The 27,602-nt window shown below is 45.1% G+C and overlaps 1 protein-coding gene across 1 annotated transcript in view; it reads right to left on the reverse strand.

Moving 5' to 3' along the window:
* The window catches only part of Plxnc1 (plexin C1), a 151,211-nt gene that overhangs the window by 115,363 nt on the left and 8,246 nt on the right, over positions 1–27,602 (reverse strand). Inside the window, exons 2-3 of the mRNA XM_052753167.1 lie at positions 15,377–15,517; positions 2,988–3,122 (exon numbers count right to left, since the gene is read on the reverse strand). Of these exons, the coding sequence (XP_052609127.1) occupies positions 2,988–3,122; positions 15,377–15,517 (276 nt within the window). The remainder of the gene's footprint in view (positions 1–2,987; positions 3,123–15,376; positions 15,518–27,602) is intronic.

The raw sequence follows: 27,602 nt of genomic DNA on the forward strand, positions 1-27,602 counted from the left end.
GGGGCCGTGGCAAATGTGGAGTTGCCTGGCACATTTTCGGAAGGCACAACTGCACAGCAGGGAGTGAGAAAACGTGTAGAACTCATTATCCCAGGAAGCTGTGCATGCTGGGAAGTATAAACAGAGAAATGGAGAGTTCTAGAAGGAGTTGGTGGCAAAAACAGGCCATAGTCCAAGGAGGACCCTTGAGTTCTAGGCTGGCTTCGTGCAGGATCCCTGTGCCCTCTCGTTTCACACTCCTCTGTGCTGCTGACAGACGTAGACGCAGGCCACAAGTCGGAGCCAGAACTAAGCAGAATGTGGATATTTATTTCCTTGTAGCTCACAAAACATCTTTTTAATTCTGAGGGATTTTATTAAGTGTCACATAATCTCCCTAACCTTGTTTCGCCGTCTGTAAAAACGGCACCAGTACAAGCGACTTTATAGGGTTATTATAAGCGTAGTCTGAAGCATACTAAATAATTTGTGTCATAAGTACTAGCTATTTGCTGTTATGGGAGAAAACAGTGCCATGGTCCAGCAAACGTGAACCCCCCTAGGCTGAAAGAGTCAGTAAGTTTCCATAGCACAGGCTTGTGGGAGCCTTTGAATAGGTCCAGCACCCATGATACTGTAGAGACACAAATAACAATGGATCATAGGATCATCTCTTCCTCTGACAGTCTTCAACCTAGAACATTCTTCAGGAATGACCACTTAGTGTATTTAAGCACAAACATAATTCTGTGTAAAAGATAAGATACTATAAATATTACATTAGACTTGCTCTCTAATTAACACACTATGGAACTATTTCTCATCAGTACATATATCTGCATTATAATTATGTTTAAGGGGCACATGTTAATACCATTTTACATGTATTTTAACATGATTTTTCATGGCTTTTCAAAATTAATATCTTTCTAGGGGCCAGGAAGCAAATCCTCTGCATTTGGTCTCTCTGGTGTTCACACTTGCACAGCCATGGTCAGCTGGTAGCATCCTACTATCTAGCCCAGGGTTTAATTGGTGATCCTCCTGCCTCTGTCTCCTAAGAACTATCATTGCAAGGGTGCTCTACCATGGTTGGCTAAGCAACAGAACCTCTTGCAATAATGCTAAAGTGAAGAATACAGAGACCCCCTTGAAAACCGTCCCTGAGGTCTTCAGGCTTAAGTGATCAGGGGTTGGAAGTCTTTGTTTCCTAGGAGGCAAAGATCTGTGAACGACTGGTCCCTTCACAGCAGTCTTCAGCCTACAGCACTGGGGTTTGGAGTTCTGTAAGTGTCTTCGTGGGTACTGATGGGAATTTATGAGCTATCTGCAATATTTCAGAAAGCAAAATGGAAAAACACGCACAGATTAAGCCAGACGTCCAGTATCTTTGCTTTGGGGGGGTTGGAATTTTATCAGCTCTACATGGCAGTACAGTCAGTGCTCTGGCTGGCAGCTTTGAGATGTCCTTGATAAATAAAGCCTGGGAATGGTTACTTAATAAACACAGTGTGTTGAATAGACAAAAGTCTTTCAAATATGGGATCCCAGGGAAGAGACATAATAAAGAGGGTTTGGATGTCAAAGCAAGCCCGCACAGAAGGCTGTGTAGGGTGAAGAAGGCTGTGTAGGTTCAGATGTGACCACCGTCATGTGATCATTGGCTGGAACCGGCTTTTCAAACTGCCAAGAGCCGCTCGGCCTTTCTAAGAATACTTGATACTGTCGTCCCTACCCTGTGCCTCAAAAAGCACATGTAGGGCAGCCATTGCTCTCCTCCTGAGAACGGCTGGAAGAGTCAAAATGAGAAACGGGGGGGGGGGCACCTGGGACATCCTTTACATAATTATCCAGGCCTCACTTACCTTCCTCAGACTTAGTGTGTTCAAAGGGTCATGGGCCGAAACTACCAGGCCAGGATGGCCTGTCTTTCACAAGTTTGGAATTTGATGTCGTTTTGCACAGACTTCAGAATTAGAGCAGAGTTTAAGTTCTAGCCCTCTTCAAGATACATACAGACCCACATAGACATATTATATATGTATGTATACATTATGTATGTATACACAGATATATCATCAATACATACATTATATATGTATACACACATTATAAATGCATATGTGTCTATACATATGTATATATAATTTATATATACACATGTACATTTACATATATACGTAAATATATACAGACATGCACATATATATGTATATATATCTTCTAGAACTACTTTATTTTTCTTAGACTTTTCATATAAAAACTGAGTAATAATTACACTAACATATTTCATTTCATTAGTATTCTTTACTATATACATGTGTATGTGCAACACAACTCAGGGCATATACAGAGACCACACAAAGAACAATGAGTCATATAGTGTAAGAACCCAGTTTAAACATTTGTGTCCTTTTCCCAAAGATGGAAAAATGTTGAAAAGATATTATTTTTATTTTAGTAGGCAGAAACAAGAAAAACTAAAGCATCCAGATAAATTGAGAGAGAGAGAGAGAGTGAGTGTGTGTGTGTGTGTGTGTGTGTGTGTGTGTGTGTGTGTGTGTGTAGGGCGTGAGTGACATAGATTTCCTGGTTCATGAATGTGTATGAGACTGTGGCCTGATATTAACCCCAAGTTCCAAAGCCAGTCCCATTGGGCATACTCATAAATGCATCTAACCATTCAGTGCCCACACAATAAATGTGTAAATTCAGTTACTTTGCTGATTATGTGCCCATTTGCAAGCACACACCCCCACCCTGAAATCTGGCACTGGAAATATAGCCAATAATAAAATTGTCTAAATGGGTAATATTTCTTGCTTATTTACTGATGACAGTCAGTACGGATTTTCATTCCAGGCCCATGACCTACTGTAGGTCTCCTCAAAGCCTGCAGCGGTGTTTAAACCTGGTGGTTCAAAGTAAAAGCTTTGCCACTAGATAGTGACATCCATGAAATAAGTCCTATTCATAAGTCGAAAGCAATCACTGGCACCCTTGCCTACCTCTTTCCCAGCTGTTAGGTAGATGTAAATATCTTTCACGGGATGAGGAACAAGCTTGTAGAACACAGGTGTTTCTTCTTTAATTTCATAGATGACCTCTGGACAATTTGAAGTCAAATTCTCACCGAGAACAACCTTTTGTTTAAAAAAAAGAAAGAAATATCATTTCTATTCAGTATCCCGAATATTAGGATAGTAAAAGCTATACCTTAACCCTCAAGTCTCATCTTTTCCTACTCAGGCACCACCTGTAAGCACCCCCCAACTCTGAAAAACCCACTGCTGGATATACAACCAATCATAAAATTGTCTAGCTGGGCAATGGTGACACATGCTTTGAATCCCAGCACTCGGGAGTCAGAGGCAGGTGGATCTCTAAGAGTCCGAGGCTAGCCTGGTCTACAGAGAGAGAGTTCCAGGACAGCCAGGGCCGTTAGACAGAGAAAGCCAGTCTTGAAAAAACCAAAAATAAAAATAAAATAAAATTGCCTAAATGGGTAATATTTCTTGCTTCATAGATAGATAGATAGATAGATAGATAGATAGATAGATAGATAGATAGATGATAGATAATACATATGTGCTATATGTATAACTGAGTGAGAGAATATATTCCTTAATCATCCTCTCATGACTCTATCTTCGACAAGGCTGACAATACCAAGTACACCGTTATCTGTCTGGGCAGGAGACAAAGTCACCAAAACCTCACAGACAGCCACACTCCAATTCCAGGGCAGTGTTCTCACATATGGAAGCTTGTATCCATCATTTCTGACCAGACCTGGCTCGACCAGAAACCACAAGTAACAGCTTCCTCAGAATCATGCCAAGAGTGACCTTGAAACCAAGGCGCTGTCTGCTTAACATATATTTGCATGGGTTAATCTGTGGTTCCTCGTGGTTCTACGTAGTCGTGCATATTTTAAAGTAACCCTGACAAGTTCACTGGGATAGACAAGTATGGACGTGTTTACATATAAAATAGAAGCAGGTGTGAATCAGTATTCTGTAGTTTGGCAATTAGACACCTGAGTGTCATTCATTTTCAGTCAACAAACATTTACCCATCGCCCATATACTGTTTGGGGTGTAGGGAAATAGCAGTGAACACAATGGGCTTATGGGGCAGAGTAGATCAGGGAAAGACATCCTCCCTCAGGAAAGGGGGGTACACTCTATGGGGGGTGGGGGATGGATGGTAGCCTCATCTGTAAACTTGGATTAATAACTGCACAATACAATTGAGTGTGATGAGTGAGATAAAGTGGAGAAGGGGAATGCAGGCTCATGGTAGGGTTTTTTTGTTTTTGTTTGTTTTGTTTTGTTTTTTTGAGGCAGGGTTTCTCTGTGCAGCTTTGCGCCTTTCCTGGAACTCACGGAGATCTGCCTGGCTCTGCGTCCCGAGTGCTAGGATTAAAGGCGTGTGCCACCACCGCCCGGCTCATGGTAGGTTTTTTTTAGGAGTGTGTCACTGATTCAGAAGCCTTCAAGAGTCATCTAGGTTCTGGATGAAACGTGCCTTTTGTTTTAATGTATTCATTTTAATGTGTGTGGGTCTTTTGTCTGTCTGGATGTCTGGGCACCCTCTTTATGCCTTGTGCTCACAGAAACCAGAAATGGACACTGGATCCCTTGGGACTAGAGTTACAGATGGTTGTGAACCACTGTGTGGTTGCTGGGAATTGAACTCGGGTCCTCTGGAAGAGCAGCCAGTGCTCTTAACCGCTGAGCCATCTCTTCCGGCACGAAATGTGTTTGTTTGGGTTTTTCTGTGTTTTAATTAAAGAAGCCCAGTCAGAGCAGAGTCCCTAAGGTAGGAGGAGGCTGGTGTGAGCAGAGCAGGGTGGAGAAGGGTGGGCAGGGAAATAATGCGATAAAGTGGAGGGCACTGGTTCTTCAGTCTGCATAGACCCCCGCCCTTCACTCTGCAGGGAGAGAAGCCGCCATGGAGGACATGGAGCAGAAGTGTGACAAGGCACAGTGAGGTAGGGCCCAGGTGTGCAAGAAGGTCAGACAAGCTGCTGCTGTCACCTTGGAGACCTGGGATGGGGACCCGGGTTAGACCTGGCTTTGCCCATAAGTGGCTGTGCCACTCTGAACTAATACCTTATTTAGCCTCCCAGACGACCATTTCTTCGTCTATAAACCGGGACTAATAACGCCTAACTTTGTAGGTTAAGAACCAAGTAAGGGGGCTGGAGAGATGGCTCAGAGGTTCAGAGCACTGGCTGCTCTTCCAGAGGTCCTGAGTTCAATTCTCAGCAACCACATGGTGGCTCACAACCATCCGTAATGAGATCTGGTGCCCTCTTCTGTCACATAAGCAGAACACTGTATATATACATAATAAATTTATAAAAAAAAAAAAAAAAAAAAAAAAAAAACCAAGTAAGAATCATGAGATACTTACCGTGTAATCGGTACCCAATGCACAATAACCTGTGGCTAGACTGCAAGTTCCCCTTGGGTAGGGACCATGTTCTAATCATCCATCTGTTTATCAGTTTATCAGCCCAGTTCAGTACTCTAAAAAGTGACGGCAACAACTTTCTTGTCAGTTGGAAGACATCCAGATATATCACCTAACTCACATGTTTATTAAAAGTTTTTAATGATTTTAAAACCATTTTTCTGTGTGTTAGGGTGCAGGGTGAGGGTGTGGGCATGTGAGTATGGAGGTCAAAGGACAGCTTGTAGGAGATGGCGCTTCCCTTCCATTGTGTGGATCCCAGGCATTGAACTCAGGTTGCCAGGCTTAGCCGCAAGCTCTCTTACCTCCTGAGCCATCTCATAGGCCCAATACTCACATTTCTACCACAGTGGACATTATTCATGTGACGTATGTGTCTTGAAAAAAAAAAGTAACACCTAAGATTCTTTTTGGACAAAGCTACATTCATGTATCCACTGAACAGTACTCCCAAAATACCAATATGGCAACTTGGTATTTGCTGTTTTATTACTAGCTCTTTATCTATCAGCTGGGCACAGGGAGCGGCTTCCTGTAGCTACCAACTCCTGGTACTGCTTCTGAGTCCCCGGCGGACTTGGTCCAGCTCATCAGCAGACTACTCAGCCACTGGGGCAGCAGCTCAGCAAACGAATATATGAAATATGACTTTTTAAAAATCCCCTTTTAAAACAGCAGCAGCTAGGTCTCAGGGAAGTGGGAGAGATCTATGGCTCATTTGAAAATGACTCTGGAGCCGCGCTTGGCAAGATGGTAGCCACTAACCATACAGGGCTGTTTAGATACAGTTGAAAGTTCCATTTCTCCCTCATTCTAGCCATATTTCAAGTGCTCAGTAGCCACCCACAGCTAGCGCTGCCACACTGGTGCAGATGTGAAGTACTTCCATCGGCACACAACGTTCTCCTGAACAAGGCTGCCCTGAAGAAAAGAGTTAAGTGGCCGGAACCAAGGGGTCCCCCCCAACCCCGTAAGTGGCAGTCTTGCTGGGATCTGCCTAACTCATAACTAACTCATAAGCTACACCAGGACTGAGCTTGGAATTTAGACAGCTGCCGTGGTTGGTTCTGGAAATGGTAGTTGAGGAAAGAGAGGAAGCAAAAAGACTGATGGAAAGATGCTCGAGTAAGCCTCAAGAGAGGTCACTGCTCAGGGCCTGCTTCAGGAAGGCATCCCATCAAACGCATCCCTCCCTCGGGAAGGCTTCCTGTACCCCCATTCCCAACGCTAACCCTCAACCTGGACCAAATCAGATCTTCCATGCTAACGTCCACATAGCCCAGGAAGAAGTCATGGAATCAGCTAAATGTCAGTGGAAGCAAACAAAATCCTCAAGGGGAGGCACTGTGGGACCCAGAACCTGGCTTTTCAGTAAGCCAGTGGGAACCAACAAAGTGTGTATGTATGTGTGTGTGTGGGGGGGGTGTCGTGCTTTAGGTAAGAGGCAACCAAATGTGCCCCAGACACCAATTTGAACCAAATAATTTCAAGTGTATTTTTAATCAATTGTGAAATTTCAGCTATATTCAGTAGATAATCCTAAGGAATTACGGATAATTTTGTTAACTGTGATAATGACATTGCAGTCACAGTTGGGAACATGATAATAATTTCTCAGAGAGGCATAATGAAATGCATTGGGGTAAATGTCATAGTGTCTGGAAATTCACTTTAAAATAAGAAGAGACATAAAGTAATCTAGAAAAAACCACCATCACTCATCAGTGTTTGGGAAGTCAGGAGCCTTGAAGCAGCCTTCACAGGGTCTCACGCCAGTTACTCTTGAAGCACAGCTGGCGTAGATAGGAGAGGTGTAATACAAATCTGTTTACTTGACACCTTGAAGATGAGGCACCAGCATCCTCCAACATTCCCAATTAGGGCAGGGAAGCCTTTCTTTCTAAAAAATAATGTTACCAGATAAGCTTTGCCATGGCTTACCAACAATTTCCTAAACAAGCTCCTTGGCATGGCCTGCTCACCATAGATGCTGGGTGTGAACAGGCATGTGTCCAGGATGGTGGAATTAAGATCCATCTGCCAGACAATCTAGCATTATTCATGAAAATTATGAAGCATGTATTCTTGGACCCTGAAGCTTGTGTGTGTGTGTGTGTGTGTGTGTGTGTGTGTGTGTGTGTGTGTGTGTTGACATGTTCACTGTAGCATCCTGTTATCAGTAAAAGTCTAAAACTACCTAAATATCAATAATAGGGAATTATGGAAACAATAGGGTTATGTAAACAATGGTGTAAAAAACAAATTGGGTTATGTAAATAGTAGCATAAAAAGTACTCTTCAGCCATCAAAAAAACCCAGAAAGCGCTTTTATTGTTCATATAGTTAAAATGTTAAAGCAAATATGTATTCATGTAAATACAACTGTTTGTACACACATATGTATGTTTAACGTGTTATGTGTTCAATAAAAACGGGGCAGAGGAAAGGCTATCCCATTTTGCTTGCAGATATAGGCAAGTTCTCGTTAGGAAGCTACCTATGAAACTTCTTTCTTTGGTTGTACTGGGAGCCTGGAATGGGAAGCTGGGAATGGATGGTTTTCACTCTGTTTACGTACTCTCTTGGTTATTTAGTGTTTTAAATAATGTCCATGTATTATCTTTAAAAATAAAGACCTGAGGTCAGGCATGGTGACACAAACCATTAATTCCAGTACTAGGGAGGCAGAGGCTGGCAGATCTCTTCGAAGTTTGAGACTAGCCTAGTCTACATCGGGAGTTCCAGGCCAACCAGGGCTACACAGTGAGATTCTGTCTCAATCAATCAAACAACCAACCAACCAACCGATAAATAAATGCACTGAAAATGTAAAGATTTTCGAAAGTGAGTGGGTCAAACTGCTTTTCTTTTGGCCAGAGATTATGTAAACAATGACCTCCACACCCCAGAGAGAAAAACAACGGGAAGTTTTCATTTTTATTCCAAAGGTCCCAAATGCACCACAACAAGAGGCTGGGACATCTGCTTGTGCGGTCCTCAGTCTCATCTTTCAGAGATGAGCACAGGTTTCTCCTGACCTCTCCCAGCCCACCCAGACCAGGGGTCCAGGGGACCTCAGGGACTTTCAATTGTGGAGTACCTGAGGAGATCCACACAGAGAAGAAAAGCCACAGAGACGAGAGCCAGGGGGACATTCCTCTTTGGCCCAGTTTAGGTGGGCAGCTTTGGAAAAAGAACAGGGTCAGAGGAGCAGTGCAGGAAGAAACCGTGAGTCACAGCCACCCCAAATGGGTGGAATTTTGCATAAGAGGAACCTCATCCAACTCACACAACACGCTGCTGGGGCATGATGCAGATCTTTATTTATTGCTTCTAGCATACGACCTTAATATAGATCTAATCTGAAGTCACTCTGCCTCCATCCGTGAATGTTCTTACATTCTCCTCATCGTCCTGCCTCACCTCCTCTGAGGAGCTCTCCTGGATCGCCTGCCTCTCCACGGTACACACTGTCTTTCTTTCCCCATCCCTCTTGTGTTCTTCTCGGCGCTTATCTACTCTCTGAAAGGACTTTATCGTTGGATAATTAATGGAGTTGCTTTATGCCTTTGCTCGCCCTACACACTCAGCAGGCTTCTCTCTCCGGCTCACCTTTGTAGCAGCTCTTTTGAGATAGATGTCTCACGATGTAACCCTGGCTGTCCTGGAACTCACTATGAATACCAGGCTGACTTCCAACTCACAGAGATCCTCCTGCCTCTGCCCCCCTCCCCACAAGTGCTAGGATTAGTACACACAGCTCTTTGGGGGTCACCTTGGTACCCAAGTCACCAGAGCAGTACCTGGTAGAGAAAAGGCTTCAGAAAAATATTTCTTAAATGAGATGCTACTCTGTTAGCATTTAAGAATTTGTAAAACTCGTCCCATTCTCTCAGCCAAAGCCCGTGTAGAAAACAAATGTTCCCTGATGGAGAATTTCGGTTCGTGTCAACATGCTGTTGCTCTTGACATCCTCCTGAAGCCTCGTGGTAGGCTATTAACTAGCCCCGAGATTTTTGCTGCATGCAAAAAAATCTCCCAGGCATGCTGCTAAATTTAAACGGGCAGCAATTTCCACACCACACAGTCACAGGACAGCTCCATGCCACATGGTGGAGAAGATGAAGAGAAACAGGAAAAAAAAACAACACTAAGCAAAGCACTCTTTCTTTGTTCCTGTTTGATTGTCATGAGATAGAAAAGCCATGTTCACAAAGCTAAGATGTTTTAAGCCAAACTTGTTTTACCTTCTCTGAAGCTGGTCAGTAGCTGAGTAAATGAGTCATTTGTCTTGTGTATTCTTTCACTAAGATGGTTTTTGAGAAATGCTGGGAAGGAGACTCCCCTAGACACACAAAGCAGTTATCTAATACTGGACAGCGGGCCTCAGTAGTTAGGAAAAATAAAGATTAAGCATGAAGATGAGGTGACTCTCCCCCTTTCCAGTCTATTTACTTCACAGTATGTAGCTAGAGAAGTACGTGGCCTGAACTCCAAGTTCCAGGACTTGTATATTGCTTGAGAGTAACTGTTCCAAGTCAGGGAGTCCCCAAACTCACAAGCTGGAAGGTGTGAAATGGAGTGAACCGGAAATAAGCTTTCTATGACATTCTACGCAGCCAACCACGGAGCCCATTTCCAAGCTTGCCATTGCCTGTGGTGTCTCCTGTTTGGTCCATTACCTTTGCCCAGCTCTCCTCGTGCAGCTCCGGGCCTGTCCTGTCCTGGGTTCTTTTTTTTTTTTTTTGCCTATTTTTATATTCTGTGGGAGGCTACTAAAATATTTCATTTTAAAACTCTCTCATACGTTCACTTGACAACCCTACCAGCCAGAGGTCCAGTGAGATCCTCCAGGAATTTCTAGATGAATTCTGGAATTGACTTGACGTGACTCCATGGTTTGGGAAAATGAAAAGCCACTTGCTGGAGCAGAGTCTTGACAGAGCTGGCAAGGTTGCCAGTTCTGATGAAGCATGTGAGAAATACCCTTTTGCTGGCTGTGGGGACAGAGCACGTCATAGCTTCCTGGGCCTTGCACACGACCTCAGCACCAAGGAAGTTGGGAAACCCTAGCCTCCTGGGGGGCGGGGCACTCAAGCAATGTGAGCACAGAATGTTTACTGTTCCCCAGAAGGAGCCCACTGGGGAAAATCCGGGTTCTACTGGGGGTACAGAGGTCCCCTTGAGCCACCGGCAGCCTCAAGAAGAGAGGCTCATCCCTCAGCTGCCAGAAACTGTCCCCAAATAGGAACAAACTAAAAACCACAGAAACCATAGCCCCTTCTCCGGAAACCTCAAACACTGTTGTCTTGGGATCAGCCCAGATACCCCAGTACCAGACAGAAAAGTTCACAGCTCTGCTCAAGCCCTCTGCCAAGCTCTACAGAGTACATTTAAAGCGTAAATGCAGTTTTGCTGGAGGATAAAAGCTTGGACTCTGGGGATAGATTTTTTTTTCTGTTCAAATCACCTTGAACCAGCTACCTTACTCCCTAAAGCCCCCGGATTTCTCATTGATAAAGTGGGGATGGCCATAGTATTGACTCATAAGGATTAAATGAATTAGCTCATGCAGATGCCGATTGGGACGGCCAGGTGCACAGTAAGAGCTCAGAAATACTGGCTATTATCATTCCTCACCCACTACCTTCTTATCTTTTATGCTTGTAAGAAAGGTTAATGGGCATGCAAAAAGTTACAAATTTCAAATTTCATGCACATTCCCTTATTACTTATTGTGCCACTGGGAAAGGCTCAAACTCTTTCCACTCTGCCCTTGAGATAAGGAGAATGTTCTACATGCAACAGTCAGCCCAAAGGAATCCGAACCACATGGCAGACTCTTCCACAGTTGGAGAACGACATGGCATGTGTTCCTCGGATGGCATACCCCATGTGACACGTGCCATGTGGATTTCCAAACACTGAGTTTGGAGTCGGCACACTTTCAGCTGATTTCAGGGGAGAGGCTGACAACTTTAAAAAAATGATCACATAGAATCATATTCAGAAAGGATGCAAAAAATAAAATGGAGAAATGGTGAGGGGAGGGGTGGGGTGGGGCACGACCTGCGTATGACCACAAAACACCTGCTGAGAAATGGGTAGGGTAGGACCTTTGAGTTCCACATTTTTTTCAGTTTCCCTACCATTTCATAAAGGCAGAAGGCAGGAGGGTAGTAATAAGGCACTAGCAAACCATAAAGTCTCCAGGTTTTTCAGGGCTCATCATCGAAATCTTACCTTTGGAGGTAGTACCGTCTTCCCGGAGAGGGAGCGGGGGTATCTTTAAAGACATTTTTAAAAAAACTGATCCAGTATCTTGGCTCACGTTCAAAATTGTGTTCCCATAGAACAGAGCACGGTAGAGCTATTTAAGAATCCTGTTTACAAAGGGTTGGCAGCAGCATTTTAATATATGCCTCTTCCCTCATTAGCTGAAGAAAAGGAGGATGCAGAACGGGATTGGGCCTGACCTCAACTATGTAAAAAAAGCACCCAAAATGCTGACAGCAGCTGCCTCTACATGACGCAATGAAGGATCATTTTTTTTTCTTTGCCATCCTCTTAGCCTCCCTGCTACCCCGCAACTCCCTACGTGAGCCCACAGATCTTTCACAAGCAGTGGGGGGAAAAATTATTTAAATAGCGTGAGGTTTAAAATGGCACCAAATTATATTAAAACTCCATGAGGTTTGCAGAGATTTAAGAAGTCAGGTTTTTACTGGTGGTGGTAAAAACAGCAACTGCCTGCCGGATGCCTGCCTCACACCCAGCCGGGCACAGACTATGGTGCCTGGCACATGTCAAAATGCCTTCGCCTCTTGATCACTGCGAAACTGATGAGTCAGGCTGTGGGTGATCCAAGCCCTTTCTTCTCCTCCCCCCACCGTCTGCATTGGGCTGGGTTTTTTTTTTGTTGTTGTTGTTGTTGCTGCTCATTCGTACCTCCACATCACGGCTTAGAAGCCAAGCCTGTGTCTATCAGCGTTCATCTTCTCTATCAGATCTGGAGAGAGTGTGGCAAGGGGGAAGTGAGATGCTTTTGAACAGAGGGATCTGGGGGTTATCTGTGCCCGATCCTATTTTTTTTTTTGGGGGGGGGTGTCTCCAAATAATCTCAAGGGCTACATCCAAGGATCTGCACACGGGATAGAAGAGGGAGTCGGAAGGGAATTACCATCCCGTCCATGTGTTGGGCAGGAAGGGAGACAGCAGGCTTTCAACCCTCACCACGTCCTGCTGTGGGAGGGAACTGTCCCAAGAGACAGAGTGGAGTGGGGGGAGTGGGTTGATCCTCAAGAAGTAAACACAGGGTGAGGTCAGAGGTCGCCTCAACTGTAGGAACCTCAGCAGTCCTGGGACTCCCTCCCAGCACACCCTCCACTTGCTGAGAGCCCCCCAAGGTAGGTTCCTAGAAGCTGAGGCACAGGGGGCAAGGTCCCTGTAGCTGGGGGAGATGAATCCAGCCTCCAAAGTTGTTCCAGGTTCAAATCCCTGAGCTGCCCTTTTGTAACCTTGGCCAATCACTCAACAGCTCTAGGCCTCCATTCTCCCATCTGTAAAATGGGGCTGTGAGAGCACTGAATTAGTTAGAGGCAGAGGTAGAGGGACATGCAGGAAACACTATAAAAATGTTAAGTCAGGGCTGGAGAGATGGTTCAGTGGTTAAGAGTACTGACTGCTCTTTCAGAGGACCTGGGTTCACTTCCCAGCGCCCATGTGGCAGCTCACAACTATGTGTAACTCCAGTTCCAGGGGATCTGAGACGCCCCATGCAGATATACAAGCAGGCAAAACACCAAATGCAGATAAAATAAAATAGAAAAAAAAGTTAAGTCACCAATGAAAACAAAATGCCAATCTATCCTTATTCATTGAACCCTAAAAATGAGACTACAGATGGGGGTCTTGAAGGGGTACCCCACATAGATCCTGAGGACAGCAAGACTTAATCTCAACTGCTTCTCTATTAGCAGCCTGAAGCTGCCGCGTGGCCCCATCCCCTGGCTTCCAACAAGACTGAAGCTCGGACAGCTGCACACAAATGGCTGAACTGAACCCCAGGACAGGGAAGCCAGGCCGTCCCATGGGGAACTATTTATAGGCAAGTGTTCCTTCACCTCCAATTCTCCATGTGACAGTCTGGTAGGCTCAGCTTGGGGAAACGGTGTTCTTGTCAAAACACTTGTCAAAAACATCCCAAATCTGAAGAGATAATTGGTAAGGAGACCCAGGGAGGATGGATAGAAATTTCTTCTGTGGGGTTAATGGGCCTGATTGGCCTGACCAGGTTAGTATGTCCACGGGCACCCCTGGGTGACAAGTGTGCGCGGATTGATGAGCATCTACCTCTCCTTTCCCCAGGAAATGAAACCACCTCAACAGGAAAGATGATCAATGTATATTTTAAAAGTATGTGTATACAAACAAATTCCCTCCCATATGTTACTGGGTTTCCTCCAAAGGAAACAGATTCAATCAAATGCCTACCTGGCACTCGGCACCGTGTCAGGCTGAGGGAATTCATGGCCCCCTTTACAGGAAGCTTAAAATCAAGTTGGCAGGGCAAACATGGACCGCAGAGGCTAGGTATCAATAACAATAACAAGCCCAAACAATAACAAGTCAATAACAAGTCAAAAGATGATGCTAGTGGTGAGTAGCTCCGGGGAGAGGGAGAACAAGGTACCTCTAGGGGCTTGGACACCATCAAAGAGAAAGTGGAGTCTGTGCCAAATACAGAAGGACTCAGTGAATCACAGAAAAAAGGGAAAAGAAATCAGGCCGAGGGTAGGTACGATCCAAGGAGTACACAGTGACACGTATCCAAGCTTGGTTGGAGGGAGGCCGTAGGTGCGAGGACAGTTATAGGCCATCAGAGGAGGGAAGGGGTTTTCTGGCTTGTCTAGTATAATCTCATTTTACAGTTGGAGAAATGGAGGCTGAGAGAGAGGCTAAATGACCTGCCTCAAGGCACAGCTAGCCGAGGAGGTGCAGCAGCTGGGGAAACAGGCCTGCCAGTATTCAATTAAGAGTCTGAGCTGAGAGGCCACTGACGGGCTGCCCAGAGAGGTCAAGCGGTGTCTAGGGTGAACGGCACAGCGTGGTTCCCGGCTCTGACTGGTACTGGAGGCCACCGGAGACATGCAATTCCTGCTTGTTAATGACATTGATAAGATGGCCCCCGGGTGATTTCAGATGAGTCTCTTGGGGTTCTGATTTGGCTTTCTCCTCCTTCCTACTCTCCCTCCCCCAGGTGAATTTAAAAAAAAAAAAAATTCTCAACTTGACCAGGGATCATCCATATGGTGTGGGGGGGGGGAAACAGTCCTATGAAATGGAAGTCCAGGGGAGTCTCAAAGGATTTCAGATCTCTAACCTCTCCTTGGCATGTATAGGTACAAAGGGCAGAAAACAAACCCCCTCTGTGGGTGGTGAGCGGGCCGTGGGGAGGGCACACCTGTTTTTTTTTCTTCTTCTTTTCAAGCCTGTAATCGCTCATCTCTTTGAAGTTGTGAGAAATCAGGTACTTTGTACGTTTCCAGTGCAAAGGAGAGAGAACTAAAAGGTTAAATGTCTCAGGGAGGTGAGTCAGGGATGGGGTAGAGGCTAGACCTGCATTCATCTCACCCAGCAGCTATGAGCAAGGAAAGGGGCGTGTGTGGCTCGTTCCCCGAGGGCAGGTGGCTGGTGCGGTGCCTCGTTACAGGCTGAGGGAGAAGAGGAATGACATACACGTCTCTAAAATGTCCTCCAAGTCTCGTCCGGGCAGGGGTCTCTATGGCAGTAACAAAGCAATGTCCGGGGTACAGTCTTGTGTAGAACTCAGCAGCAGGAGGGGAAATTAAAAACAGACAGGTACCAAGTGGATCTCATTAAAAGTAGACATCTGAAGAGCCACAGAGAAACCAACCTTAAGTAACTGGCCGTCCCCAGTCCCCAAGAACAAAACAGTCCTGTTCATCACCATGGTGCCATACACAGATGTCAGGTCGGAGTGGATCAGCGTAGATGATGCAATTGGCTGGACCTGCTCGGGCCGATCCCCTTCTTTCTGCACAGAAATGAGCAAATAAGGAGAAAAATGATCATTTTTTAAAACCTAAGCACTTCCCTTTATACTGATAAAATGCCACTCATGAACTCTTAGGGTGTTTGCATTTCTGAACCCTAGATACATTCTCTTCAACAGGATCCTTGGGAACAGCTTCCACGGGCTTCCTCTGCCAACTCACCCTGCTTGCCCAAGCCAGCGAAAGTGACGTGCTTAACTGCGTATTCACATGTACCGATTGCCAGCACTGAGTAAGCCATCCACTTCACAAGCCTGAGACACACACACACACACAACGGGCCCCATTTGATCTACAAAGCAGAGTTCTACATTACTGCCAGGAGAGAACCCATTTCTGAATCAGAGCTGGAACACTGTACTTCTTGCAGGGTTCTGTTGTAGTTCATGTTAGCTAGGCATGGGCTTCTGGGACTTGAAAGGCGAACATTTCCCAAGGTGTACCTCAGACTCTACCATATCGGATAGCAGGATCCTACCGGTAGGGCAGCAGAGAGGAAGGATTCGGAATAGACAAGAAAGCGCACTGTGAAGCCTAAAGACTGATGTAGAGGGCAGAAGGCAGAGAGAGCTGTGGAGGGTGGTAAGACGCGGTGACCCAGCTAATGAGGAACCGAGTAGGACTAGACCTTGAACTGATGCCGTTAAGGAGGAAGTAAAAGGCGCAAACCCTCAACCCAAACGCATTTCAAGTCTGAGGCTTGGAGCACATGTAATCACATGCTCGCTCCTGCTCATTAAATAAAGGCCCTCTTTACACCCGGGGACCCACAGAGTATCAGCCACAATGTCTTTTCCTTTTTTGTTTAAAAGAAACGAAGGGCCCCATGCTGCTTCCTGCCTCCAACGACAGGAAGCTGAGTTTGCTCCACAAATCTCTGGAAGATAGGGAGCTGAGAGAGAACCGTTGCCCGGTGCAGCTACCGGACCCGGTGTGATAGCATGCTTTATCTGCCAGAGCCTGATTCCCAACTGTACTATGGTTTTTCAAAGGCACATTTAAATCCCAGCCAATGAGAGAGCTGGCAAACTTCAGTAAGCATCATAGTGACTCCTGAAATGGGACAGTTTTTTGGGGGGGGAGCAGAGAGGTGGGCGGGGGGGTGGTGCCCAAGAATTATTAACTTCATTAGTTTATTGCCAACAGTGTTTATGTCTCTCAATTTATGTCTTATTAAATATTCATTCTTTTTAAACCCACCAAGTTTCATTAACATCTCAACTAAATGGATTCACGGACTAAATCGATTTCCAAAGGCTTTAAGGTGCCATCGATATTTCTTTGTTGATGCTGTTCTGTGAGCTAGGATAGCTTCCTCCAATACTCCATCACTTTTTCAAGGAAGGAATGCCGTAACCTGAGAGAGTGGCTCATTTGCATCAAGTGTTCTACAGTGAACGGACTTTTGGAATACCCATTAGAGATTTATTTTTCCCGTGAAAGACAGTACATCTCATGCAGTTGGGAAGGGCAAGGAGCTATCCTGTTAAAATTGAAGTTAAGGGAAAAAGCTCTCTGTGGGCCTGGGGACTGGAACAATAGACCACTGTTTAGATAAGGAAGCCTCGTGATTATGAGAAGAAAAGTTGGATGACCTTTAAGTTTAAAAAAAGAAACCCACATACACATCACACATTCTGACTTAAAATAAAACCAGAACTGATCAAACGTAAGGTCAGTTCACCATGCTTATTATTTTTTTATGAAATATTTGAGTGTCACAAGGCTAAGTTGGGGAATCAGGCGTCGTTTCTGGGCTTCCAGAATGTTCTCACACTACTCTTATATTTTAATAGTGGACTATAGTTCTTGTCATCTTACAACAAAGAGAGTAAACGCTGTAATTATGGATTATCCATAAGTACCAAACAGGACTGGAGTCTTAGGTCTGGTATACAGTAGGAACCAAATAACTGCTCCTATTCCAGTTAGCCATGAAGAATGATGTCACAGAGGCCTTTGTTGAGCCTGCGTAAGATATCCTGTTTGCCAAAGATTGGCCCCCAAATCACATAGGCTGTCAGAAGCTAAACAGGAACAAGGGAAAAATTGTTCCCTGATCACAATCTTCTGTGTTATAGCATTTCCCTTTGACTTCTGACTTCTTCTCAGAAGATGTAGCTTTCCAAACTAAACCCTAGACCATTAGCACAGCTCCGCAGTCACTCAACTGGTGTCATCACACTTGATAGCCTGGTGGGATGAAACACTCACCTGGGGCTAGTCTGCCTTTAAACTCAGTTCTCACTCACTGGATGACCTGGGTGACTTAATTCATCTGTGTGGGAGTTGGCTTGCTCTACTATTTATTACTATCATTACTAGTTATGAAGAAGAATTTCTACGTGATCATATGAGTAATATCACCTAACACACTAATATTCACAGTGTGCTAATAGAACATGTATTTTAATCACCCAAAGGCAGTATAGACAGCGAACCCGACACCTATGTTGAGCCTGGGGCCCGTCAGTCCCTAGCTAAGTAACTTTAAACCCATTGTTTCAGCCTCAACCTGGGGGTCACAACCCCTCTAGGGTCACATATCAGATATCTACATTATGATTCACAACAGCAGCAAAATGACAGTTATGAAGCGGCAGCAACATTATTTTAGGGTTGGGGGTCCCCACAACAGGAAGGACTGTATTAAAGGGTCACAGCATTAGGAAGGCTGAGAACCACTGCTCTGTGTCATGGAAGGGTTGGTAATGAGACCTCTTCCCAACAGTTGTTAGAAGGACTAAATGAGTGGGCACACAAGTCTAAGCAGAGCTTAGCAGAGTGCCTGTCTCACAGGGGCACAGGGAAGCCATGCTTGCTGCCACCATTTGAAAACACAAACAGTTACCACCACACCCAAGGCAGCTGCTCCCCCCTTCTTTGCCAAAAGACCTCACATTTCCTTCAGATCACAATAACCTGAGCCGGGCAGAAACCACAGCTGGTCTAAATGCCAGTCACCATTGCCAGACACTTGCCCTCCTACCTCACAGAACCATGGGTGTTCATTCCCAGTGCTAGCCGTTGAGATACAAGGCTCGCGCTGGAAGGGACCCTGGGAACAGGTATCCTCACTGATAAGAGAAAACTCTTAGGGTAAGCCATTGCTCTTTCTCACTCCTTCCCTTGGAATACAGTTGTATGATGTATAGAATGTATAAAATGTATAGATGTTAAAAAGTATAGACTATACATCACGGGCAGAAAAAGGAAGACATTTTACTTGCACCAAATCCAAGATGGAGGCTAAAAACCAGCACACTGAGATTGGCACAGGAGAAAAGAACAGACCCCCTAGGTTCTCGGGGACAGAACAGAGTAAGGTAACAGTAGCTGTCATGGGTTAAGCCACTGTTAACTGAATTTTCTGCAAATCACTGTTTTAGAAAGAGGAATCATAACTTGTTGGATCAGGCCGTGGACCAGCTGGGAGGTCCTTAGACACAGTTGGAACTTTGTAGCTAATTACGAGCCTGGAAGAAAAGAGGAGCGAGGGGGCTTGGGCCACCAGGAAACTCTAAGGACTGGCCTGCCTGAACGGAAATGGACTCTTTTATGCTGGAAACACAGAAATGGACAGGTCCCCGTGAATGCAGAAAGGAACCCTCAGAATGCCTTTCTTACGCTCATTTCAGCAAATGCAAGCAAAAGAAAGACCCAGAGAAACCCCCTCACAAAAGTGAAGTTAATACCTACAGAGCCGAGCAGAAAAGGGTGGGGGATTGTGCAGGCAGCCCCCTGTGTCCAGAAATTGTTCTTACTCCTTTCCCCCTCTGGCCTCTTTTCTATTTTGCCCTTCTCTCCCCTTAGGGCATAATTGTTAATGTTGCTCTCAGCCCATTCTGTCTAGTTTATTATGTGTAATTTCTCTTGGAGTCCCAGCCTCTGCTTGTTCGTCTGTCTAACAAGGTTAATGCCTTGTAATGATGCTTTCGCCGCTCCTGCCTTTCATGGAAAACTCCAATCTCGACGTAGCTCTAAACCTGGCCTCCCTTTGGGCTTTCTTGGTTCCCTTAGAGTTGACATTCTACTTCTTCCTGCAACATCTAGCCATAACCACATTGCCCCCCACCCCGCCACTATTTCTCTGCTTCTTCCCCTGCAGTCCCTGTTGGACCTGTTCATTTGAATATTTTCAGGGTTTAAGTAAATCTTTCACCTACACTGGAACTTGCTCTCCCCATTCCCACCCCACTTGTTACTCTGAATCACAGCAGTCAGCTCATTGCCTTCAGAACACCTATAATTGCTTTGTAAGTTGTACTTATTGTCCATCTCCCTGCAGACTCTCAGCTCTACCACAGTTTGTCTTGTTCTCCTCTTGAAGGCAGGCTCCACCTCAGCATCCAACTCATAGCAAGTTGTCGATAAATGTTTATTGAATGAATAAATAAACACGCGGATCAATGTTTGAATACTTTCAATCAATACCTCATCAGGCAACTATGGAACATTGCTAAGTGGGCTTAATCATTACAGAGTTCTTCAACTGAGCCAAGATGTGTCCCTTGCAAACCATGGGTCTTGGTTCTGCATTAGAGAGCAATAGTAAGTGACTACTCCACACATTCTGCAGCCAGGTATCCTGGCCTTCTCTAAATCTCATATCCACAGTTTACCAATAACTCAGAAGAGACAGCTTCTGGATCTATTGACTTCTTAATCCATAGACAGCCTACTGACTGAGTATATTACCATTTAAACTGTGGCTCTAAGTCAGTTATGGTAGTGCACACCTAATATTCCCAGTAATCAGCAGGCTAAGGAAGAAGAAGGATCATGGATTTGAGGCAAGTCTGACCTACATTTCAAGTTTTAAGGTAGGCAAGGCTGTACAGAGACACCATGTCTCAAAACAACAGCACACAATCAGCAACAACAACAAAATAAAATAAAATACTGCGGCTCTAAGAACGGAGCAAAGAATTCGACATAAACTCTTCACAAAATAAAAGAACACGGGTTCAATCCTCAGGACCCATGTGCGGAAGAAGAGAACTGATTCCTGAAGATTATCCTGTGACTTCCACATGAGTACCATGGAATGCTCATGCACACATAAATAAATGAACAAATGTTATATAAAAATAATTGAGTATTAAAGAGAATGCAAGAGGTGCTTTAATATATAATTTCATGAGCATAGTTGACATTATTTCAACTCTTAAAGTTACTGATAAAAGCATGGAGGAGTAGGAAGAGATTTGGAGTACAAACTATGAGCTCCGTTGCAAGCTCTATTACTTATGAGTTGTGAGAGTTTAGGTGGTCATTTCTCCTCTCTCAGTTTTCTTCATCCATCCTTCTACCCACCCACCCATGAGCCTACCCATCCATCTGCTCACCTATCTATCCATTCATCCATCCATCTACCCACTCATCTATCCATCCATCCATCCATCCATCCACCCACTCATCTGTCCATCCATCTATCCATCCATCCATCCATCCATCCATCCATCCATCCATCCATCCATCCATCCACTTGCTGTTGGCTAAATGTCTGATCTGTAAAATACGTATAGGAGTAAGTTCATAGGCAAAAATAAGTCAATCAAGTGAGATTTGAAACAAAATGAGACACTTTCCATTTCCTATTATGGTTTCTCCAGTGGTTTAAAGTGGAAGTCCCATTCATATCCTAAGTTCAGGACAGAATTCAAGGAACCCATGAGACATGACGGAGGCAGGCACATCTTTATTTCAGCAGGCTCTAACTGAAGCAGCGTTTCCTTTCATTTTGGATTCAGTCCACAGTAGTATTAAATGAAGTCGTGCCTTTGTCACCAAAAGAAATCAGATATTTTCATATCATTTCATAGTTGCTGCAGATATCTCAAAATATCATTTAGGCTCATCTCTACTTTGAGATTATGGTGGTTACTGCTGCTAGATCTTGCTGTGGGATGTGTTAAGATATATTACTATACAACGATATATTTGTATAGCAATATAATCGGTTTATTTGGCAGCCCAAATTATTTGATGCATTAAAAATAGGCTTAGGAGCTATGGGTTTCATCAGAGGCTCACAGCACAAGACTCCCATAGGGCTAAGAAAAAAAAAATATCGCCGAGTCTGGGGGCCTGGCACAAGGCGACACCTGCTGTTACCAGCTGCTTTCAGGCTTCCCCCATCCTATCGCCTCCGAGAAGCACGGGTCAGTACTTGGAATCCAATTCTTAAAAGGGGTCACCGTGGAAGAGAGGAGCCTTCAGGGGAGGCCAATGAGCAATGATGAAGAACAGCTGGTGTGTTAGATAACATGCTTCTTCAACCAGGTTGGGGGTAGGGAGGCTCTGACAAGGAATTCTGCCTTACTGAGCAGGAAGTCCCCAGAAACACCCTTCCCTTCACACTGCCTGGCTTCTGCTCTTCCTAGAAACACAGCCCCAGCATCCCCACATCTTGGAAGCCTTTATCTCAGCCCTCTATCACCACTGTCTTTTCCATTCGATGAGGAGAGCCTTCTTTGCAGCTCTGCAATCATTTACTGAGGGCTCCCTCGCTGTGTGTTAGACGCCTCGCCGGATGAACTGGCCAGGCCACTCCCCTTGCTGTGGTCTGAAGGTGTCCTCCAAAGGCCCATCTGTTAGAATGGAATCCCCACATCCACACGTGATTAGCATTTAAGGGTGGGGCCCTCCGGAGGTCATTAAGATGAGATGGCATTGGGGCTGGAGAGGTGACCCTTGAAGAAGAACTGGGTTCAATTCCCAGCGCTCACACGACAGCTCGCAACGATGGGTAACTCCAGGTCCAGGGGGATCTGATGCCCTCTTCTGGCCTCCACAGACACTGCGCACACATGGTTCACAGACGGACATGCAGATCAAGCACCAATACACATAAATGAAAATAAATCTTTTCTACAAAAGAAGGGCATTTGCGACTTTCCACAAAGCAGCAAGTATCTGTCTGCACTACACTTCTTCTTCTCACCATGCCACACCCTCCGTGTTAAGATGTGTCCAGAAGGTCCTCTCTAGATGCCAGGACCATGCTGATAGACTTCCCAGCCTCCGGCACCCTGCGCCAAATAAACTTCGTTCTTTATAACTCCATCCAGGTATTTTTGTCACGGCAAAAGAAAGCAGATTAAGACACCACTCAGGGCACACACAGTCTAAACAGGGCTGCGTGGGCCAAACAGAGCTTGACACATTCCAAGTTTTAGGGAAGAGCAGGTTCCACTTCCTAAAATTCATTACCAACGCCTCTTGCATCACCCTGTCTGGATGTCCCAAAGGCATCCAAAAGACAACAGCACTTAAAGTCGTCTTCTAATGGGCTGCCGACATTTCCCAATTCCATTTCTTAATGAGCTACGGCATTCCCACTTTCCTTTCCACACTCACTGGTCAGAACTCAGTTCAGGTCCTCACCATCACCCCACTGGCTTATGTCAATAAATAAGAATCCATCTGCATCCTCTCTGTTTGCACTCTTGACCAGAAGCAACACTGTTTCTGTCCCAGCCAAACTGTAAGAGCCTCCTGCAGGCTTCCCGGCTTCCACAGGTCCAGCCATTCCCCACAGGCCAGCCATTACTTAGGAATTCAAATCCAATCATTTCACTTCCCCTTTGAAAGCTCTCCTAGGCTTTGAGCAGAAAATCTAATCTCTCCCCACAGCCTAGGGGTTCTGTCGGATGGGCGGCCGCTTCCTTCTTCAGCCCATTCCCTTCACTTCCTCCCACCCTCAACCACACTCACAGTTTGCTCCCTACACTGACCAAGTCATCTTCCCATGAGCACTTGCTCTCCAGTTTGTTAGCCAAGCCCACAACCAGCTGTGGCTGGGGGAGCTCTGGAGGATTCTTGTTTGAACTTTCCCTAATGCACGCCACCCCCCCCCCCCCATCTGTTTTATCCCCCTGCTTAACAATATGTCACGGTCCCCTCATCCGCAAATCGGGAGTGACAATACTCCTCACTTTGTCAAGTTATGGTAAGGATTAAAAGGGGTAATATTCGGTAAGTGTTTAGAACAGTGCTGTGTGATGGCTGCTTACGTCTTAGCTACCATTTGAAGGTAAAAATACCTATTTGCTACATGTTTATCCTCTTCCCTATTTACTGCCAACAGAAGTAGTTTCACACACTGCTGGCCCCTGAATATAAACTCAAGAAATAACCGATCTGAACCAATGGCTGTCCTTGTAATCAGTTGTTTCACCCACTTTCTCATTAGTGATCTTTCTAGAACACACTGGGGTTGGGTATGCTTTTAAACCCCTTCCTGCTCCTTGTAGCCTCAGTCTTGGTCCTTCCCACCCAGCTCAGCAGAAATTCCTGAGATGACGCAAGCATGTGTGTGTATGTGTGTGTGTGGGGGGGGGGGGGGGAAGCTGTAGGATCTGGGGACTCTGCAACCTGCTTCACCTAGCACCCCTGAACTTGGCAAAGCTCTCTCCCGGAACAGCAGGTCAAAGAGGACCCGCTGTTCTTTTGAACATATGGAGCTTCTGGGCAAGGGTTTATTTTAAAAAGCAAGGTCTGGAAAGTCTGAAAGTGACCATTGTGGTAAATCTACCCACCTTTGCCTGTCTCATTAAGCCCTGCGCCATCTGGCCCTGCACACTCGTTTCTGGACACTCCCCAGCCAGGGCGAGTGGCTTGTGGCTTGGAGACTCACTCAACATCCCACTCGCGCACAAGCTGGACGCTCTCCAAAATGCCCTTCTCTGCCGCCTTCATTAAGCGTCAAGACACCGCTCAGGCGTCATGTCCCGGCTATGGAGCTTTCTGGGTTCTTCCTGTGCTGAGGGTGACCGACACCCGTCCTCACGGCTTCCAAGCCTCTTTCTGACATGACCCTCAGAGAGTGGGTAGCTGACCACTCAGAGAAAGCTTGCTTCCTTCGGTCTCTCCAGGAGAGCGGCACCAATGGGCCACATCTGGCCACATCTGTAGTTTGAATGGCCCAGGAGCTAAGAATAGCTCTTACATTTTTAAATGATTTGAAAAAAAAAAAAAATTTAGGGGGGAGGGGAATAATTCATGGCAAGTAACCATTAGAAGGAATTCAGGTTTCAGTGTCCATGACATTTCATAGGGACCTAGCTCTAGGGGTTTACTTAAGTACCATCCCCGGCTTCATTCACAGGACAATGTGAGGTCAGTAGCTATGGTTAAGAGATTAATCATAATTAAGAGATGGAGAGCGGTTTGCAAAGACTAAAATACTGACAATCTGGCTCTTCACACACAAAAAAAAGTTTGATGAACTCTGCGTAACAGCATGACTGTTGGGCTAGGAATAGCACCGAGCTCCCCAACAACTAACGTCTCTGAAGAAAGCATTACAAGCAATAACTGAGCAGAGGAATGAATACTAGTGTTGAAACACTCAGCCCCAAACAGGGGGTCTCGATCAAACCCCTCCCCTCAGGGCTCAGAGCTTGCAGAAGAGGAGGAGTGTAAGAGCCAGAGAGAATGGCGGACATCAAGAAAGCAAGGTCCTCTATATCAATAGGATTGATGTGTATATGAACTCATAGAGACTGAGGCAGCATGCACAGGGCCTGCATGGGTCTGCACCACATGGGGTCCTAGAGCTGAAAGGAGAAGTGGACACGTGTCCCCATCCCTAACCCAGAAGCTGTCTCCAACTGATAACCACTTGCAAATGAAAATTTAGTTTTCTCCAAGGGAGTCTCACTGGGGACACAAACTACTCTTAAGGGAAAGGCTCATGCCCAGCAGTAGATGGCCAATGGAAAATAAACCCAATGGCATTTTAGGAGATTCCTTGCCCCATAATGTCATGTCAGGGCTTTTTTTAAAAAAAATCTTTTATATATATATATATATGTGTGTGTGTGTGTATTCTATATATAATTATAAATATGTAAATATATAAAATATAAAAACATATAAAATATAAATTAATTATAGATAGATTTCTGTTTTTACTTTACAGGTCCTTTGCTTATATGTTATGGCTTCCAGGTTAGTGTTTTTATGGGATTCCTAAGGTGTCAATGAGGGGGTCTCTGTCTATATTGGTTTTTTGTGCCTTTGGGGGGGACTCTTTTCCTTGCTTGTTTTAGTCCTATTCCAATGTATTAGTTTTTATTTTATTATATTTTACTTTATTTTATTGTGAGCGCTTAGAAGCCTGTTTGTCTTTGAATGAGAGACAGAAAGGGGTGGGTCTGGGTGGGAGGGGAGGTGGGGAGGAGCCGGGAGGATAGAGGGATAGAAAACCGTAATCAGGATATATTATGTGAGGGGGAAAAGCTATTTTTAATAAAGGGGGATTAGCTACAGTAACTGAAATATTAGTAAACTAGTGTTTCGTTAAGAGAGAATCTTCTAAGTAAGAAAATGTGTGAGTGTATCAAATCAAACAACCAATATACCTACCTATGGCTATTATTCCCCTGGCTCTCATCAATAAATGAGACCCATGATTCCAACCAAGAAAGTCCCCCATGGTGGCTTTGATATCTCTCAGTTTTTTATTTTTGTTTTGTTGTTATTGTTGTTGATTTTTTGAGACACGGTTTCTCTGTGTAGCCCAGGCTGTCCTGGAACTTTCTTTGTAGACCAGGCTGCCCTTGAACTCACAAAGATCCGCCTGCCTCTACCTCCTGAGTGCTGCGATTAAAGGTGTGTGCCACTACTGCCCAGCTTAGACTTCTCAGTTTTCATGTGCCTGTGCATGTTCAAAGAAGGAACAGTCACCAGGAAACCTTGAGGAGATATCATGCTATTCTAGTCAAGGGTTGGTCAGTTTGGCTCCTCTATCAGTCTTCTCTGAGGGAGTCCACCCTCAGGACCTGCAGGAGACTGTCATGTGTTGACTTCCTTCCAACTGGATCCAAGTTAACACCTGTTCTGAGGGCAGCATGTGCCCACATTAAACACGTGTTCATGATCTGGTGTGAAAAGGTGAGCTGGACCCAATTCCATTTTTTTCCTAGTGATCTGAATTAAATGGCCTCGAGACCCAGTGGCAGTTAATAGCCAAAGCAGAAGGTATTAAGATGTAGTCTGGGTCAAGCTGAGGTAAATTCAGGTAGAGGCAGTGAAGGGTACATGTTTAAGGAAGCCAATAAAGCTACTTGGGAACAGGATGTAGTTAACAGCTAGCAGGTTAATTACAAAACCCTAGAACCTTAGAATGGGCATTATCACTTCCTGATGCCGAGAAAGCTCCTTCAAGCTGCCTTCAATTCATAACCACCTGCAACCCCACACCACAGGGAATCATCCTGTCTCCATTACTGATCACAGTGGTGGTAACAGTCAACATGTGCACAGCATTACCTACACTCCAAATTAATGCATGAATTCAGACAAGAACCCTGTGCCACACACAGGATCCATACATGCAAATGAAAGGGCAAGGCACAGAGAGGCTAAACCATTTGCCCAAGTTTGCACATCTGCTAAGTGGCAGCTTTCATTCATTGACCTGACTCTGGGGCCTGAACATGTAACCCTTATAAAGCATTATCTCTGCAGCTCTAATTCCAAGACTATCACGTGACTCCCAATGTCCCTGTCCGTGAAACCTCTAGTTCCCTTCTTGAGCTTATGCACGTACAGCTTTGCAGCCAACTGTACCTAACTAGGATAGGTCTCAGGATTGGCACCGCACAGAACAAAACCCTTCGAGAGCATGTCTGATGTGTGGAATTGGCTCCAGTACAGAAGATGCTAGAAATTCTCCCACATCCTCGGATAAAATGCAAATAAACTGTTGTCACGCCATGTGAAAAATCTAGTTATGAACTACAGGTTTTTGAGATTTGGAATACAGCCCCCAAAATGTTAAGGCTTTAAAAATCTGTCTAGGTGATGCCTTTGAGCAAATAGGAAAGAAAAGGAGTAACGGGATGAAGTGGTTACTTTTTTATGGCATTGTATTGGTAAAATGTAAAGAAAGAAAACGGGAAAACCCTATCCTGGGCACCATAGTTAGAACACAGTGAAATTCACTTTCTTTTACTGAAGCATGGATTCAAATCACTTTGAAGCCTGTTTCAAAACAAAACAAAACACAGGTTGCGGGCTAGAGAAATGGGTTAGCAGTTAAGAGCACGGTGCTCT

Source organism: Peromyscus californicus, unplaced genomic scaffold, assembly GCF_007827085.1.
Source record: "Peromyscus californicus insignis strain IS unplaced genomic scaffold, ASM782708v3 Scaffold_24__1_contigs__length_46423439, whole genome shotgun sequence".
NCBI classification, from domain to species: Eukaryota; Metazoa; Chordata; class Mammalia; order Rodentia; family Cricetidae; genus Peromyscus; species Peromyscus californicus.